Source organism: Xyrauchen texanus, chromosome 14 (genome assembly GCF_025860055.1).
Source record: "Xyrauchen texanus isolate HMW12.3.18 chromosome 14, RBS_HiC_50CHRs, whole genome shotgun sequence".
Classification (NCBI taxonomy): domain Eukaryota; kingdom Metazoa; phylum Chordata; class Actinopteri; order Cypriniformes; family Catostomidae; genus Xyrauchen; species Xyrauchen texanus.
In genome coordinates, this window is record NC_068289.1 from 18,038,133 (window position 1) to 18,057,692 (window position 19,560).

The 19,560-nt window shown below is 37.5% G+C and overlaps 1 protein-coding gene across 2 annotated transcripts in view; it reads right to left on the reverse strand.

The window, feature by feature from the left end:
• LOC127654896 (dedicator of cytokinesis protein 9-like) overlaps positions 1 to 19,560 on the reverse strand; it is a 145,080-nt gene that overhangs the window by 12,831 nt on the left and 112,689 nt on the right. For both annotated transcript variants that reach the window (XM_052142443.1, XM_052142442.1), the window contains 14 exons: positions 18,696 to 18,810; positions 18,534 to 18,600; positions 18,405 to 18,452; positions 14,242 to 14,390; positions 13,509 to 13,624; positions 13,263 to 13,400; positions 11,807 to 11,989; positions 11,559 to 11,672; positions 10,706 to 10,921; positions 10,244 to 10,301; positions 6,205 to 6,311; positions 4,327 to 4,449; positions 2,874 to 2,987; positions 363 to 509 (listed from right to left, as the gene is read on the reverse strand). In XM_052142443.1, the coding sequence (XP_051998403.1) occupies positions 363 to 509; positions 2,874 to 2,987; positions 4,327 to 4,449; positions 6,205 to 6,311; positions 10,244 to 10,301; positions 10,706 to 10,921; positions 11,559 to 11,672; positions 11,807 to 11,989; positions 13,263 to 13,400; positions 13,509 to 13,624; positions 14,242 to 14,390; positions 18,405 to 18,452; positions 18,534 to 18,600; positions 18,696 to 18,810 (1,695 nt within the window). The remainder of the gene's footprint in view (positions 1 to 362; positions 510 to 2,873; positions 2,988 to 4,326; positions 4,450 to 6,204; positions 6,312 to 10,243; positions 10,302 to 10,705; positions 10,922 to 11,558; positions 11,673 to 11,806; positions 11,990 to 13,262; positions 13,401 to 13,508; positions 13,625 to 14,241; positions 14,391 to 18,404; positions 18,453 to 18,533; positions 18,601 to 18,695; positions 18,811 to 19,560) is intronic.

The window sequence follows — 19,560 nt, forward strand, 5'->3', positions numbered from 1 at the left end:
CATCATTCCTCTTCTCCCAAAAAGTACCTACCCCTGGAGTTAGAGCTAAAAAAGAAAGTCCTAAACAGCTAAAAGTTTGAATGGCTAAGAGGAACTATAGTTCCTTATGTGGGCTTTAGTTCTTGCAGTGGGAAAGGGCCTTATATGCAGGTCTCTAGATATGGCATTTGTCCCTCCAGCAAGCCTAAGGGATTTCTGTTCCCCCACTATGTCGTTTCGTCACCATGGTGTGAGACATGGTACACACAAAGTTTAATTCCTAATGTTAAGGATTTGTTCAAATAAGCAGTAGTAATAGCGATGTTTGCAAGCACTGTTAATGATTACACATTGCCATATTATATAACTGGAAAATGTCTTACCTTGCCAGAATCCTGGATCATTTTGACATTCTCAGCTCCAAACTTTTCTGAATAGAGTTTAAGGAGTCTTTGTGAGATCTCAGAGAGTGGGGTGAATTTGGGCTCCTTATAAATGTATTCTTTACCATCTTCATCTTCAAAGAAGCCCTGAAACAACAAGCAAAACTGAATCAGAGCAATGACTATATGTATAAATTAATGATCTGGAACCACAATGAAACTATAAAGCTTTTTGTCAATGATATTTATTTTAGATTGAATTAGATATTAGTCTACATATAAATATATGGTAAAGAGAGAGAAAAAAAAAAGAAAAATCACACTCGGGGTCTAAAAGAAATTTGCCTGATAAAATGTTATTGCTAGGATAGTCACAGGACACAACTACTTTTGAATAGTAATTTGTAAATACAAGGATATGTGAAAACTGTAATATTGTAATTAATATTAAATCCTAATAATTGCACACGGATTACGATGACTTCAACACCAAGGAGCACAACATTCATCTACACTAGAATTTTATTTTACCTCATTCATATCAGTCACAGAGTCATTAAACTGGTACTGCTAGAGACACAAACCACCATAACAATATATCAGTGATCAAAAACACTTAACAATAGAAGAAACAATGACACCCAATAAAGGTGGAACTGTTAATCAAATCCCAAACCGAATATGAAAAACATAAGAATGGATGTGTAGTTTTCCAACCTCATATTAACTGAGAGACTAACAGTACATGAAATTTGTACTTTAAAAAAAAAAAAAAACAACTAAAAAATCGATACTGGTAGACAATTGAATTAGTAAGGGCAATAAGGTGATTAAAATGGTAAAAAACATTAAAGAAATGGTGACCAGTTAAAGGATTTAAGATGTATAAACTTAAGATACACTTTCATGTATTTTAACCTAAAATCTAGATTTTGATTAAAAAAGCTCATTGACTTTGTGTCTAACATCAGAATACATTCAAACATATGTATCTGTACAAACAAACACAGACAGATTTTAGAAAATGTGAAATGGTAGATGGTGGTTAATACACTGGGCGAGCAACGAGACAAAACTAGAACTCTCCTGTTTTGATCGGCAAAGCCATCTACACAGCAAAAGCAATGCAGAAACATATATATATATTTACACCGATCAGCCACAACATTAAAACCACCTGCCTAATATTGTGTAGGTCCCTCTTGTGCCTCTAAAACAGCGCCAATAGCATTCTGAGATTATATTCTTCTCACCACAATTGTACAGAGTGGTTATCTGAGTTACTGTAGACAATTTTTGTTACAATTCTGAGTAAATTCTAGAGACTGTTGTGTGTGAAAATCCCAGAGATCAGCAGTTACAGGAATACTCAAACCAGCCCATCTGGCACCAACCATCATCCATGCGATTATCTAATCAGCCAATCATTTGGCAGCAGTGCAGTGCATAAAATCAAGCAGATACGGGTCAGGAGCTTCAGAATGGGGTATTTTTTTTTTATCTCATTGATTTCAACTGTGGCATGATTATTTGTGCCAGATGGGCTGGTTTGAGTATTTCTTTAACAGTTGATCTCTGGATTTTCACACACAACAGTCTCAAGAATTTACCGGTACTAGGGGACATACACAATATTAGGCAGGTGGGTTTAATGTTGTGGCTGATCAGTGTATATACACATCAAAAAGGCTAAATCTTTCAAAACAGCACCAATTCTCCTAGGTACACCTGGACACAGTTTTTCTTGGTTGTTGGCAGATAGGATGCTCCAAGCTTCTTGGAGAATTCACCACAGTTCTTCTATCTATTTAGTCTGTCTCAATTACTTCTGTCTCTTTGTGTAATCTCAGATTGACTCAATGTTCAGTGGGGGGCTCTTTGGGAGCCAAGCCATCTGTTTTCAGGGCCCCACGTTCTTAGAATTGTATTCTATTTGCAAATGTAATGTTTGGGAGTCTAAAATGTATATTTCCAATTGACACACTAAAGCTGAAGATATAAATAAACATCTTAAGACAACTGCTTTTTGTGAAACAACATATGTGCCTAAGAATTTTTCACAGTACTGTATCTACACTGGATCATTCTTGTTTAGTTGCGCTTTTGCATCACTCACGAGTATTGATAGTGTTAGCAGAATAATTTAGAGACTTGAAATGAGAAGTTTAATCACCTTTTAGCCAGTAAGCTAACAGGACAATTGCAATGTTATTATAACAAATAAAATAAAAAAATAATTCTATTGTAATGTTAATATTTTTTTTGAATTTACACACACTCAAAGCTGAATAAAATAAAACTGTAGTCTAAAATTCTTAGTCCAAAAATATATTAAGCCACTGCAAACTGAAATTAATAGCACAGGACTTACCGCTGCCTTCAAACCGAAACATGTTTACATTAACAAACAGATAAATAAAAACAATACAATAAAGGGGCTTTATAGTGCTTATCCACCATGATGAAGTGTTTTATTATACTGCAGTGACTGATGAGTCAGGGTTTCCTCACCTGACCAAAGAACGCCACTCTGAAGTATGTTCCCAGCAAACGTTTGCCCGTGTGCATGACCTCTGTGACTTTACTGTAAGCACGGTGAAGCGTGTCATAGAGATGAGCCAGTTTCTGCCAGAAACATAAAATGTTCATCAATGGTACACAGTATATACTTCTGTTGAAGCCATCAGTCCCGGTTATTTCAACTTCATTGTTTAAAAATCGTGTTTGATAGCAGAATACATGGTGAACAACTACACTACTCATGGTCCAGCTGAGAACTGCGGCCAAGAAAGCCCGCAAAATGAGCCCAGGAGCGACCGTCCACTCCATTGACTTTCAATGTCGAAATTTAGTTGGTTTCCATTCACCCTCTACCTAGATATTTGTATATATATCAGACTATATCGTTTCTTTACTTATAATCAACAACCTAAAATCTAATGTTTTGTATATTTCCATCACTTTATATTCACATACTTAATTAGCAGTGCTTCATGGGATTATAGTTCATGCCCTCGTTAAAGACAGTATGTACACAGTCAGGTACCTTTGCCTTTTTGTCTGATTTTAAAATACTTTTTTGCTTCAAAATAAGGTTTGTAATATTGTGATTCTCCTCAGAGCTGGTTGGTTTGGTTCATGGCTTACAATTCTTTTGTGAAGGAATTTATAAAAAGTCTATGGAAGAAATGAATGGGGAAAATACTTCTGGAACCCAGATGGCTGAAAAAGTGGGCGGGCAATGTTGAACTCTATTGCAAAAATAATCACAGTTTTCAAGCAAACAGCTGCCATTGGTTAGCAAACACAGCCCCGCCCCAAATGTTTAAACAAAATTTACGTTCATACAGCATCCTAGAAACATAACACTTATGGCACAAGATGCCTTACGCATTATGTCACAACAGCCAAAGACATCTGCCGTGTGGGTATACATTGCAAAAACATTTCTTACAGAGTTTTAAAAATATCTAAACATCCTTAAAACAAGATACATTTCCTTGAGAAGCAAAATGACAAGATATTGAGTCTTGTTTTCAGAGAAATCTAACAACATTTAGTTAGGGTTATGCTTATAACAAGAAAAATGCATTTGCCAATGGGGTAACAATAACAAAAATGAATTTAAAGGGAAAACAGATTTTTCTTACCTCATTGGCAAATAGATTTGTCTTCTTATGAGCATGAACCTCACTAACTTTTGTTAAATTACTCTGAAAATTAGACTATGTCTTATGTCACTCTGTATCTCAAATACATGTATCTTGTTATAAGAATATTTAGATATTTTTCATAGAGAATAAGAATACTCAGTAGACCAATTATATATAACTGGTTGGATGGAACGCAAGAACGAATCCTGTGTGAATGCTTATGCTTTAGATATTAAACACACTCCATCCATATGAACTCCTCTTTTATTCAAGCATCACGTATATGATAAGTGTGTGTTATTAAAATGTACCTCAAAGTCTCTGCGTTTCTCATAAATGGGAATGATGAGTTTGTAGATGTCAGAAATTAGTTCATAACGCTCTGCTTTCCATAATCCATCAGCACACTCTTCCAAAAGCTCCATTAAAACATCCTATTACACAAACAAAGACAAATACGATCTTACAATGCATTTTCCTTAGTGTGAAGACGCCATTTACTGTACATAAACACACACACAGGTAATATACCTATAAAAATATTATAGTATACATACAGCGGTACCAAAAAGTATACACACTTAAAAATGTATGAATGTCTTTGCATTGAATCACAAGATTTCAAATCAAGTAGAATTTAGTTTAAAGATAGCACAAGCACACATTTCAAGCTAAACATTTCACTAAAATAAATTTGCTAGGTTTTAAATGATAAAAAATTAGGGCTGTCAATCAATTAAAATTCTTAATCGAATTACATGGTGTCCCAATTAATTAATTTCAATTAATCGCATATACAAATATTTGCTGAGAAAGCCCCTCATATAACAATAATTCAATATATAAAGATTATACATATTTATATCAATATATAATTATACATAGTTATCTTTAAATATTTATTATACATATATATACTAAAAAAATATTCAGATAATTAAAATGCATTACATTCTTGTAGCAGAATAGTTAATCATTGATAAGACAATATAAAAAGCGGCTTTAGAATACAATGTATTGTTTACTACCATATTATTGAACATAAGTCAATCATTGGCATACAGTTCACAGCAATCCATTTCACAAGTGAATTTGTCAATTAGTTGGAGATTTATTATGAAGGCTTGTTTAAGGACCCGTCAATCTACACCTGCGTCAGACATGCTTGTGTAGCGTCTCGGTGCGTTGCATCATAAACATAAAATGTTTAGTTCAGTGTTTCAAGTTAAATATAGTTTAATACTCAATCTTTAAACACCTCTTGAGATAACTTAGTTCACATTTGCGCAAGAATATAACGTATGTTTGCATTGTTCTGCCTACTGAAGTGTTTTCTTCACTGTATAAACTGTGCATTGCTCATACAGCTGAAATTTCACTTACTGCCCTCTGGAGTAAACAGGTGGTACTACAAGCTTGCATTTCTCAGGAATCTTCCTTATTATGGTGCGATTAATTGCTTATTTTTTGTCAAATTAATCGCACTGAATTAACACGTTAGATCGACAGCCCAAAAAAATACATAAACTGTTTGTGGAACCGAGGGGCATGAGGGGAACAGACATCATATATCCACTAAAAAACATGCCTTTTCAGAAATGGGTGAGAAATGTGAAGCTAGTTCTCAGAAAAGGTCTAGCACTGTTTGTTTGGAGAAGCCACTTGGTTTGCTATTTTCGAATGCAATGACAATCACTCACAAACACATATTTGTAACCAAATGATTCTTTGAAGAAAATATTAAATCAGATTTAATTGTACAAATAGTGATTAATAACAATATTATGTTTGTCTGCTGGCATATGACTTAACCCCATGCACCTTTGGCTTTTTCACTACAAAAAGGACAAAATAAACACAATTACTCGATTGTTATGCCATCTTTTCTTCGGAGGCTCTGAAGGCTTTTATTTCTTTGCTTGTTGACTGTGATGTGATTTTGTGTTTTATCTCTCAGTCAAAGTGCACTAATGGTGGATTAGTTTCAGTCACACTTAAGATAAGCTTACTGACTATTAAGATCTGCTACACAGACATTCAGATATCGACTCCCTTTTTTATGGTACTAATATTCAACTAAATCAACACAGACACACAATAAGAGAGCCACAACACATTAGAGGAAAGGTGGCGACTTGATCAGAATGATTATTGAGATTCATTGACTGGTTGCCGGACATATATTTCACCTCATTAAAGTGAACATCCTGCATCCCCACGTCTTCCATCATAGATGCTTCTTCGTCGATGTTTGGCGTTACCACTCTGAACGCCGAGCAGCCCTGTTTGAACATACCTACAAACAAACAAACACCAAATAACACTTTACATATGGTGAAACTGGCTAACTTTCATAGTCATGGGTTAATGTCTGCTACAAAAAGTGAAAAATCATTGTTCAGAGTGAGTCTCAGTGAATAACTCTTAGAACTGCAGAATAACATGAAACACACAGAGCGATAACTAATATAAACATGGGCTTTATCAGAGAGAGAGAAGGAAAGAACTAGATATGAAGATAATATAAAAAAGAGAGAAGGTGAGCAAGGATACATGACTGATATGACAGCCTTTCACCTTCAACAGTATAATCATTAATAATCTACATAAACGTGCATGCTTGATTGTCGAAATTTACATCTTAAACTATTGTAGACCACAGGTCTGACCAAATTTCAGGTTCCGGAAATAAAAATCCCATTCAAAATCTTCACAGATAAATACATTTTTAGCAATAACACATAAAACTTTCAAGACAGGCCTTGTTATAAAAGAGTTCGATCTGGTTCTGGATGCTTATAAGTCAATGCAGCAGTCCAGACATGCTAAAATACACAATATAGGGCTTGTTTACACTTGGCCACTTCATACGTTTTCACTGATCGGACAGCTATAATAAAGCACATCTTTTAAATTCACTGTCTGGAATTAGCATAATCACGAATGTGAATTATTTGCATATAACACGGGAACTGAAGATGGGAACTGAAGATCGGCTGTATATCCATTTGGTGGAGACACACTGATGTGGCCAAGTGTAAATGGAATGAGCTTTTTCAATCGGATAGCAATCCGATCAGTAAAAACGCATGACGTGTATATAGGCCCATAGTAACAGCTGTGATGCGAAACACTTCTTCACATAGCTACTGTGTACTTCACTGCAGAGCAACTGTAGAGGCCTACTTTTAGTTTATTGAGATGTATATTCTATCTAGTGGAATGATATGTGAAAGATTGCATATGTAAGTGTCATATTCTTAAGCCATGACTATATTCACAATATAGAACAGTCTCTCATTCTAATTGTGCAGAAGTGATGTGTGCAATTTTGGTTAAAATTCTTTCTGCTTTCCCAGCTTAATATGCAGAGATACAGTCAGGTCCATAAATATTGGGACATCGACACAATTCTAATCTTTTTGGCTCTATACACCACCACAATGTATTTGAAATGAAACGAACAAGATGCGCTTTAACTGCAACATAATTTACATCCAAATCAGGTGAACGGTGTAGGAATTACAACAGTTTGTATATGTGCCTCCCACTTTTTAAGGGACCAAAAGTAATGGGACAATTGGCTGCTCAGCTGTTCCATGGCCAGGTGTGTGTTATTCCCTCATAATCCCATTTACAAGGAGCAGATAAAAGGTCCAAAGTTCATTTCAAGTGTGCTATTTGCATTTGGAATCTGTTGCTGTCAACTCTCAATATGAGATCCAAAGAGCTGTCACTATCAGTGAAGCAAGCCATCATTAGGATGAAAAATCAAAACAAATCATAACAATCCCATCAGAGAGATAGCAAAATCATTGGAACATTCTTAAAAAGAAAGAACGCACTGGTGAGCTCAGCAACACCATAAGTCCCGGAAGACCACGGAAAACAACTGTGGTGGATGACCGAAGAATTCTTTCCCTGGTGAAGAAAACACCCTTCATAACAGTTGGCCAGATCAAGAACACTCTCCAGGAGGTAGGTGTATGTGTGTCAAAGTCAACAATCAAGAGATGACTTCACCAGAGTGAATACAGAGGGTTCACCACAAGATGTAAACCATTGGTGAGCCTCAAAAACAGGAAGGCCAGATTAGAGTTTGCCAAACAACATCTAAAAAAAGCCTTCACAGTTCTGGAACAACATCCTATGGACAGATGAGACAAAGATCAACTTGTACCAGAGTGATGGGAAGAGAAGAGTATGGAGAAGGAACTGCTCATGATCCAAAGCATACCACCTCATCAGTGAAGCATGGTGGTGGTAGTGTCATGGCGTGGGCATGTATGGCTGCCAATGGAACTGGTTCTCTTGTATTTATTGATGATGTGACTGCTGACAAAAGCAGCAGGATGAATTCTGAAGTGTTTCGGGCAATATTATCTGCTCATATTCAGCGAAATGATTCAGAACTCATTGGACAGTACTTCACAGTACAGATGGACAATGACCCGAAGCATACTGCAAAAGCAACCAAAGAGTTTTTTTAAGGGAAAGAAGTGGAATGTTATGCAATGGCCAAGTCAATCACCTGATCTGAATCCGATTGAGCATGCATTTCACTTGCTGAAGACAAAACTGAAGGGAAAATGCCCCAAGAACAAGCAGGAACTGAAGACAGTTGCAGTAGAGGCCTGGCAGAGCATCACCAGGGATGAAACCCAGCATCTGGTGATGTCTATGCGCTCCAGACTTCAGGCTGTAATTGACTGCAAAGGATTTGCAACCAAGTATTAAAAAGTGAAAGTTTGATTTATGATTGTTAATCTGTCCCATTACTTTTGGTCCCTTAAAAAGTGGGAGGCACATACACAAACTGTTGTAATTCCTACACCGTTCACCTGATTTGGATGTAAATACCCTCAAATTAAAGCTGAAAGTCTGCATCTTGTTCGTTTCATTTCAAATTCATTGTGGTGGTGTATAGAGCCAAAAACATTAGAATTGTGTTGTTGTCCCAATATTTATGGACCTGACTGTAACTAAAAGGCTACATCCACATTAATCCGGATACATTTAAAATCGGTGTTTTCGTTTTCGAAACGCTCTTCACTGGCATTATTAAGAGTTTTCACAAAGGTTTCTAGTCCACACTGAACATATGACTTAAATCCTCTTACTGCGCATGCAAAAAACTTTAATGAAACGCAATTTTCCTCGTGTTCCATCGCCGGACAACAATTCTGAGTAAACTTTCTGTCGCCTTTGAAGGAATACAATGTGAAGGTTGTACAAAGTAACTTTTATCTTTAATAATGCTAACTTAAGAGCAGGCACAACAAAGCCGCTACAACATGGGCCACCATCTTGAATGTTTTGGGTTGAAATGGATCACATGACTGCATCACATGACAACAAATACATCATTGTTTATAAATCTCTCAGATTTCCTCGTCCACACTACAACATGAAGATGGCATTTTCACATTTATCCACTTGGGACAGTGTTTTTGAAAACTCAATTTTCGCTGTCAAAAACAGCGTCTCAGTGTGGACGGAAGGTCAAAACATACAGAAAAAGATGTGTTTCCAAAAAAATATATTAGTGTGAGCATGGCCAAAGTAAGCCATTTGTTGGTTGATGTCACGTAAAAGTGTAAACAATGGCACTTTAAAACATTCCTTTGTTTGTTTGAGGAGTCTAACATATTACAATTGAGTTTGGGGTGGGACTATCTGTGACCACTGGCAGACTTCCCCAGAGTTTTTGGGAAACCTGTTTGAAAACAATGTTTATTTTTGCAAATCTGTTTGGTGATGCTAGTGGCACAGAAATTGCTTACTTCACCTTTAATATTGGATATTGCAGCATTAAATACAGTCGTGATCGTTTCTGATCATGAAAAACATAAAAAAATAAATAAAAGAAATCCCAGCTTTATGGGACGAGCAGTTGTTTCTCTCACAAAACAAATTAAGAACAAAGTCTTGTACCTTAACTGTTTTATGGTTTTCAAATACTTGTTTGCAGTCAATTCATAATGTTGTGATTCATTACAAAGCTGGTTGGTTTGGTTCATGGTTTACAACTGTTTAATGAAGAATTTGGAGATATGAATTCTCTATGAAAAAAATGAATGGGAAAAATACTTCCGGAATCAAGAATGCTAAAAAAAAGTGAGTGGGCACTCCATCTGTCTGACAACAATAAGAAAAAAGATGACTGTGAAAGGCTGATGGTACAATTTCTACAATGACATTAACACATAAATTGGGTGTGGGTCTAACCTTTCCTTCGCAGATATTCAGCCACCAGTGCTGCTACATGCACATAACACATGGCTGCCTGAAAGAATCAAACAAGAGAAACATACATTTGAAATGTTACACAGGGTTCCCAGGGCAAGGAAAACAAAATAGGAATTTCCAGGCCTTGAAAAAACATACAAATTTGGTAAATCTGTGAATATGTGTGTATGTGTATGCAACAGGATCCATTTTGCCTTTTGCACGATGATAAAGTGAGGGGAATAATGGAGCATATTCTCGACATGACCGAATAGTAGCTCTTGCATTAAAAGAACTTTGCACCATTTAAAATTATGTTTAGCTTTTAATCTACTGATGTGCTCAGATTTGTGTTAAGGAATAAAAAAATATCATTAGCCTGGAATAAAATCAATGGAAGACAATAAGATGCCCTCCCTTAGCATATAGTGAAACAAACCTGTGTGTATGTTTGTACTGTACCTCAGAGAGATCTCTGTTCTTCACATGGATGCGGGCCATGCTGTCCAGCCATGTCTTGCGGAGTTCAGGTGTGCTGGCGTAAGACTTTGCCAGACTGTACTGCAGGTCTACCAGCATCTCAGGGTCTCTTTCGTGCTCCTTCATCTGAGCGGTGGCCATCAGAACCGTTCTGATTTTCTTTGTCAGGTCTTTCACATCCGATGGGAATGCAGTGTTCTGCAGGTGAGTGAAAGGGCAAAGAGTTCATTTGTGTGTGCGCATATCTAACTATTTGGGTCTGTTTCAAAACCAAGTGAGCTGTCTCACGGTCTACTGCTTTCAGCAAGGGCAGCATTCTTATACAGAGGAAACTTCATAAGTGACTGATTTTGAAACACTTTGCATAGGCAGCAAATCTGTGGGCTTTGCATGGGAGACTTAACTTACAATAACTTACAAGAGTCCAATTCTTTGTGACATTTGCATGTTGCTAAGCTATATGTCAGACACAAAGCAGGGCACCTTTCTGGAATGCATGTAATGCCCCAGTAAGCATAAACATTAATGAGAATAGCATAAACTTATATTGGTTAAACCATTATTTTCTCAGTAGTGAATCAAATTTAAGTAATAAACATTTCTCTTGCATGGTCTGACATTTTGGATGGATTTTTTTTTCAATGAGCTTGGCACAAATGCAGTGTAGTATTGCCTTCTCCACAAAGGACACATGCGATGGTGCCTTAAAACTTGGCCAAAACAAAGTATCTTAGAAGGCAGAATAATTCTTCTTCTCTTTGGTATTTGGAGCATGCCTTCAAATCATGCCTATGTAGGTAGCTCACTAGGTTTGCACACTTCGAAGGAAACTAACTTTGATAGTTTTGTCACTGTTGGCACAGTTGTTGATGATTGACAGGGACTGCTGAAACCTCGTCCCTCCTATTCCGATGACGTCAGCGATCAGTTGACTTACACCAATCACCACCTGACAAAACACAATTAATGACATGACCATATAACATAAGGACTTCACCACATGGACATCTTTAAAGACTGGATAAAATGATGCTGACATATACATCAAGAACACTGTCAACATAAAATATGACGATATTTCACCTGTAGGTGTGTGCGGACAAAGGATTTGCGGCCTGTGTAGTCAAAGTTGCTTTTCATGAGGAAGTAGAGCAGATGGGCCGCATCACTGCGTATAGAGCTCAGTTTGGAGTTACAGCACTTCAGGATCTCGTAACAGAATGATGCGCACATGTCTGCACGGCCCTCAAAAAACGTACATGGAAACTAAACATGAAATTAAAGGATATCATGTTAATACAGCATTTCATCTGATACATAATCAGAGACCCACTTCAGAGGTGATTCTGAAATCTAATAATGTAATCTGACTGCTCAGAGATGACTCCACACTATTGGTCAGCAAAAGTTAATAATGCTAGCTAAAAATAATTTTCTATAACAGGGTTTGTAATCCCGCATCAGAATTTACTCTGAATGGTGCCAAAAATAAAAAACATCCAGTGAGTGGCAGTTCTGCAGATGGAAATGCCTTTTTTATGTGAGAGGTCAACTGAGAATGGCCAGACTGGTTCAAACTGACAAAGTCTACAACCGCTCTGTACAATTGTGGCGAGAAGGATATAATCTCAGAATGCTATTCTGACATGCGGGTTGGTGCTGTTTTGGCAGCACAAGGGGGACCTACACAATATTAGACAGGTGGTTTTAATGTTGTGGCTGATCAGTGCTTTCAGTTGATTAACATTTTTATTATGATTAATTGGAAACAATTTTAATTTGCAGATTTTGAGAATGCTACAATTTTTATTTTCCTGTCAAAATGCACTTATTTCCATTTTAGGAAAGAAAGCAAAACAACACATAACAATATAATGTGTATTAACATTTTCCAAACAAAGCCATCTGCAGTATAAACACAGAAATGCACTAAAATGGCACCAATTAAAACATCATTAAACGTTTCCCAAAGTCGAAGCGGGAGTTTGACTAATTGAAAGAACTAGTCTCTCCATAGGTTGTATTTTCATTGTAATAGCCATTAAATCTCTTACACTCATCCTCCAAAATATTAATCTGCTGGCTGACTTTGACTATCTGCTTTCCTACAGCAATTGTGAAGCTGCGTTAATGATTCGCGTCAGTGCGTAAGCCCCAGCGCCGCTTTGAACTCCATATGAAGAGTGCATGCAGACAAAAACTTCTCATTCTGTGTTTGGGTGATAGTTAAAACTTAACGTGCTTCTGTGGATATTAAAATGTGCCTTACATAGGTTTAAAAATACTTGATTTCTATCATGTCCCATTTGGGATTGTTTTGTAACAAAGCATTAAGAGCTCCTTTCTCCATCATTTTATCACTGTACGTATACTTAAGTATTGGTACCTGACATACAAATGGAAATTGACCCTTAAAATATACATAACATTATCCTCATCCCTTTAAAAATCTTTATACTAGACAGTTCCTATCCAATTGAAGTAAACCTTTTGGCTACTTCTTAAACCCAATTCTACATTTTCTGTGTGCCACACTCACCTTGTAGATGAAAGTGCGAAGGGAAGTGAAGACCTGTTTGAGGGCTGTCTCTGACTGGTTGATTTGTAAGAAGCACAGATGAACCATGAAGACTTTCTTCATGAGGGGATTGTGACCATGATCCAAACTCAGCTGAGTCTGAAACAGACACGGACACACACTTAACAGTAATACATAAAGAGCAAACACACACACACGCACGCACACACACACATGTTGAGGCAGCAGGTGTTGATGATGTCTGACCTTAAAACCCATGATGAAGATGCTCAGTGTGTCCAGAACAGTCAGACACACTTCTGTGGCCATGTTTCCTTCCAGCAGAGACTGATTCAACACATCAGCATCTGAATGACTGTAGGCTACACACACCAAAAACAGCTGTAGAAAGGTCTTGCGATTCTCAATTTACAATCTATACATGCGGCAACAGCCATAACAGCTGAACTGCTGATATGGGAGCAGCACTCTGTAAGGTCAATAATGAGATGCATGAGAAATACACTGACCTCAGAACAGCAGTGTTGCCAGTCCATTACAAAAACAATGAATTTTAATGGCTGTTAATAGATATTGTAGTTAATGTGATTAATCTCAAAATGCTAATTTGCTGAAAACTGTCTCTAAATTGTATTTCAAACATTAAATGCAGTTAACTAATGTCATAACATAAATCTAAACATGAAGTTTGTAATATTTCTACTTTAAAATATTGTCTCACAAATACTTTTGCATTCTGGGCAGATCTGTGTTTTCTGACCAATACAAATGATTTAGCAGTTCTGTCCTTCTAGGCTAGTGGCACAGAAATTACACACTGCACCTTTAAATAAATGTAATTGCGCATGTTCAATGCATAGACTTGGCAGGCCTAAACCTTTTTTCCGTAATAAACTTTATAATGCAATAAAGCACAAAAAAGAAAAGCGAGCTGAAGATGTTATGAGCATGCAAATATGAGCTTGTGTGTGTGACTCACTGTGGTTGTAAGTGAAGGAGTTATCCAGACTGTTGAGCTGCTGCAGTCGTACATGCATCGGTCCCGTCCTGCTACGAGACACAGGAAGAGTTTGAGAGCGCCGATCGTGAGCCACCGGCCCAGGCCCAGGCCCTGGCCCCTCCAGACTCCTGGTGACAGAGTGTCAAAGTTGTGATATCAGCGATAGACTGACACATCGATGAGGCAGATTAATCATGCAATCTTTGGCCATTTTGAGCCTTGTAAATGGATAATGCATAATTGTATGTTTTCAAATGTTTTTGAAAAATTTGGTAATGCAAATTTTGTCATTAAATAATATTTTATATATACACTACCTTTCAAAAGTTTAGGGTCATTTACTCATTCTTTATTTATTTTTTCACATTTTAGAAATATAGTGAAGTCATCACAACTACGGAATAATATAAATGGATATATGGGAATTTGGTTGTGAATAAAAAAAATCCCAAATAAATCAAAACTATGTTATATTTTAGCCTCTTTAAAGTAGCCACACTTTGCAGAAATGTACTCTTGGCATTTTCTCAACCAACTTCTTGAGGTATCACCCTGGGATGCTTTTTAAACAGTATTGAAGGAGTTCCCATCTATATGCTGGGCACTTAAGGCACTTTTCTACTGCATGTTACAGTTCGATTCGACTCTACTCTCTTTACTTTTCTGAGCTTGCTTTTCCACTGCTGTTTAGTGCCACCTCAACGTGGGTGGGATTATAGCCTGATCATCATATTTGCGCCGCCTCTACTGCGGTTACATCATCTTAAACGCGACACAAAACAATAAACAATAACACGACCGCTAGCTGTTAGCTACTAGCTCATTGTGCGGCATAAAGCAGTTGTTGCATGGTGATTTTACACAAGGGTAACAGTTACATTTGCGTGGCTGTTTTAGAAGCAAGCTTCCAGTAGCTGGTCAACTAAATAAAGTGAAGCTTTCAAGCAGAGTATAGAGTTAATGTACCATTCTCCATCATGGACTCCAGCCGTGGCTGAGTCCAGGGCACTCTCCCTCCCATTGCTCGCCGGTCTAGATTGCGTCCGTTTGGTTGAACCACTTCCACTTTTCCTTGATGGTTCTGTAGTCACTTTCAGGTTTTTTTTTTTTTTTTACTTTTCCCTACACTGTTGGTAGGTCCGGTGGTAGCCGTGTGCAGCCAACAGCTGAGACACTTCCTGAAAGACACTTCCCGCTAACGAGAGGAATGTCTGCACCTCGTTTATTGACCATGGTGTGGTTTTCACATCGCCATTTCTTTTTACAATTCGAAAGTTGTGTGAACAAATGATACTGCTATTGATATAGCTAACTTTAAAACTATGTCCTGTGTCACAAACCCAGTGAGGCTGGTAGTGACGATTCTATCTGACCAATCAGTGATCTTCAGGGTTTTGACGTCACATTTAGTATCGGCTCGGCTCGCTTGGAACCTCGACCGAGGTGGTACTAAAAAAGTAACAGGTACTATCCACAGTAGAAAACCCCCAAAAAGCGAACAGATTTTTGTCGAGTTGTACCGTGCAGTGGAAAAGCCCCATTAGTGGCTGCTTTTCTTAATTATTCGGTCCAAGTCATCCATTTCAAAAACATTTAAGCTATGCTTTCAGTTCAAAAGGTTTTTAAGATCATGAGAAACATTTCAGGCAAGTGACCCCAAACTTTTCAATGGTAGTGTATATCGGAATTATACAGGACATCAGAGCCTTCTTTCTAGACATCACATTGCCCAATGAAAAATCATCAGTCCACCTATAATGACTGTTAGCATTATTAGCAATTTCTAGCTTATAATTAAGAGATGTCTGACATTATTCTTATTGGAGTTATCTGGGTTTTTCAATAATTTATGCAATCGAGGGTCGTGTGGCACCATGCAAACGGCGAGCTCTGCACACTTTGCTAGTTTTTCATTCTCATGAACCGGTGAGATTCGATCCACTCTGTTTCATAACTATGCTATGAAGCCAGTATGTCAAAGAATTCAAAATCCTCAGGCTCTGGAGATATAAAAAGACACTTATGTGATCAAGCTAGTACCCCTGACAGGGCCACAGAGAAATTCAGCGTCAACTGTCCAGCATGTTGGTGATGCTGACGAAGGTCATAGTGGACTTGGAGGATCTTGCTGTAATACGTCGATCAATCACTTCCATGGAGGCAAAATTATCTGAGTTGGTTACAAGAATCGGGGACGTCGAGAAATTGATTGATTATCTGGAGTCATCGGAGAGGGAATTAGCTGCTAATCAGCTAGCGAAACAACTTCCAAATGGTTGGAATTCCTGAGAATGAAGAAGGCCGAGATATGGTAAAATTCCTAGATGAGCTCTTCCTGAGTCTGCTTTACATAACAGGCCATAAGCTGGAAATTGAGCGAGCTCACAAAGTCCTGGATCAGAAATCTGCTGAGGGAGACAGGCCTGATCAATTCTGGCCAAATTTCTGAGATTATCTGCTAAAGATCTTGTTTTTCGTGAGGCGAGGAATAAAGGAAGGCTTTCTTGGAAGAACCACAGGATTTTCTTGTTCCCAGACTTCGACAAGAAAGAAATGTGATCTATTCAAGGAATGCAAGAAACTCTTACATCAATGGAAGGTCACTTTTGCAGTGATGATCCCGGCCAAATTGAGAATAGATACTAAGGATAGCTGTACAGTTTTTACATGCCCATAGCAAGCATTGTCCTTTATAAAAACATTGGAGTGAGTAAGCCATGGTATGATTCTCACTTTGCTCCCAAGCAAGCTTGACTCACTGAACATTCACTTGACTGTCCGAGGACACTGGGCACCTTTATTGTTTCTTTTTGTGATGGTTCCGCCTAGCGGATGGAGTTTGTTTTGTGGAATAACACTCCAAGAAACTTTTGCATCGACAAAGGGTTGCTTTTACACTGACATTTCTGGCCAGGTTGAGAATAGAGGCGAAGGATGGCCACAAAGTATTTACTTTGTCCCCAACAAGCATTGTCCTTTATAAAGTCAAGTGAATGATTAAATCATTGTGTGGCAATTGCTTTGCAGCCAAGTGGACCTGACTCACTGAATATTCACTTGACTGTCCCAGGAAACTGAAAGTTTTTTTTGTGTGTGTGTGTGTGTGTAAGTTGATTCCTCTAGCGGCTGGAGCTTGTTTTGGGGAGGAACAGTTATGTAATTCTGTCTCACAAAATTTGTATAGAAGCACCAGACTTGAACAGTCTGATGGAAAAGTTGTCATGGGGGCTCTCATAGGCATACTTGGACTGTTTCAGTTTAGAGGGATGAACGCTGTTTGGCGCTGTCGTGCATGGGGTTATTGCACATGTTTTTCTTTTTTGGGTTGGGGGGAAGTTCGGGGTTTGATGGTTGCACTAATGTTGGAATGTGGTCTTTATAATCTTGTTTTTGACACAATATATTTTTTCTAATATTTCAATATTTCAAATGTTAATATGAGTGGATTGTCACTCTCCAAATGGAATGTGAATGGATACAATTTTGTATTGAATTAAATTGTAATAATTCAATTTAATACTAGCAAATGAGACAAAATTACTTTTCTGCAACAATAGCGCCACCGAACAGAATTGCAAAAATAAACAATGTTTTCAAAACAGCTTTAAGAATACACCCCTCATATGCAGTTCAAACATTCAGATAGTCCTGGCCCAAAATCACGCCATTGGTTGAGTAATGTTGTTGGGTCACTCAAAACAAACAGAGGAATTTTTATAGTGCCACAGAGACTCCTTTGATTGGCTTAATTACAGTTGTCTCTGCATATTAAGCTGGGATATAAGTATTTTAACATTAAAAGAAAATTAATTGTATACATATTTAGTGAAAATTCATTCAAAATGATTTTAAATATGTCCCTTTTTGGATTAATACAAGGGGAAAATATAATTTCAGGTCCATAGGTAAAGTTAGGACTATCAGTCAATCCTGTTAATCGTAATAAATAGTAGCCAAATATCAGGCAATTAATCAGCCTGGCTGATATAGGAGTCTATGCCTAATAACTAGGCAATTATCACCTCAATTACACCTGTATAAATATATATTTTTTTATAAATATATGCATGTAAGTAAGTCCATTGTTAGTAAGGGTCATGTTTCTCTTGTGAAAATATAAGAATATGAAATAAAGACATTACCTGGCTATGTGTCTCTTTCCCATGTATCTGAACTGACGAAGACATACTCTGAAACACACGAGAAAAGCGATGAGACAGATGTGTGAGAGAGTGAGTGAGAGAGATGTTGAGGTAAAACGCAGCACTTACTCCAGAAGACTGAAGTAGTTCATAAGGTCTGCTGGGGAAGCTTTATTCCAGTAGTTGAACAGAGCATCTGATAAACAAAAACCCATCTGTTATACACCTCACAAACTACAACACAGCTGCAGCATGTTCACAGGATTTCAGTGTGTATGTGTGTGTGTGTACCTTCAGACATGCTCTTGAGCACATGCAGAAAGCACATTAACATATTCTTGACTTCAGTCTGATCCAGTTTGTCACAGCGGAGCAAAGAGCTGCCCAGAACACCAGACACATGACACTGAGAGCAAGAGAGAGAAAACGGGATCAGACATATACAGTACACTACACATACACAGTCAAAAGGTTTGGACACACCTACTCGTTCTTTTTATTACCATTTTAAACATTTTAGAACAATATGAAATCTATTAAATGTAAATACAATATAAAATGTACCTAAGTGGAATCTAGAATCAACAAGGTCCAAGGGTGCAGACACAAAACAAAATCACCACTGTAACAAAATTACTTCAAAAACACACATTATAAAAACTCTTAAATGTGGTTTGCCCTATAGTCATTTTACAAGACTTTATCATATCTGTTCGAGAAATTACTTTCAAAATTAAGATTTTGAAAGTAAAGCTCCGTAAATCTTATATGGTAAACTTAAATCATGAGGATATCCTAATGAATGGTTGAAAACCTCATTCCAGAAGGTTTGTGACTTATGTAGAGTTTACGCTACACGATTTTCGCTCGCCGACAGTTTTGTGGAGATCGCCGACAAAAGCCTGAAATTGTGGGCAAATCAGAACTCGCTCGCGTGAGCGACGATCGCAATGTATGAATTATCAAAGACGCGATTGGACCGAAGAAATGGAGGGAAGATTTGTGGAACATTGGCAGGAGCACCAGTGCCTATTTGATGTTTCATCTGAACTGTACCACAACCAGGTGGAGATAGAGAAGTGTTGGAGAGAAATCGCAAATTCTCTTGGACAGTCAGGTAAGCAAATAGGTTGATTTTTTAGGAGGTACTTTTTCA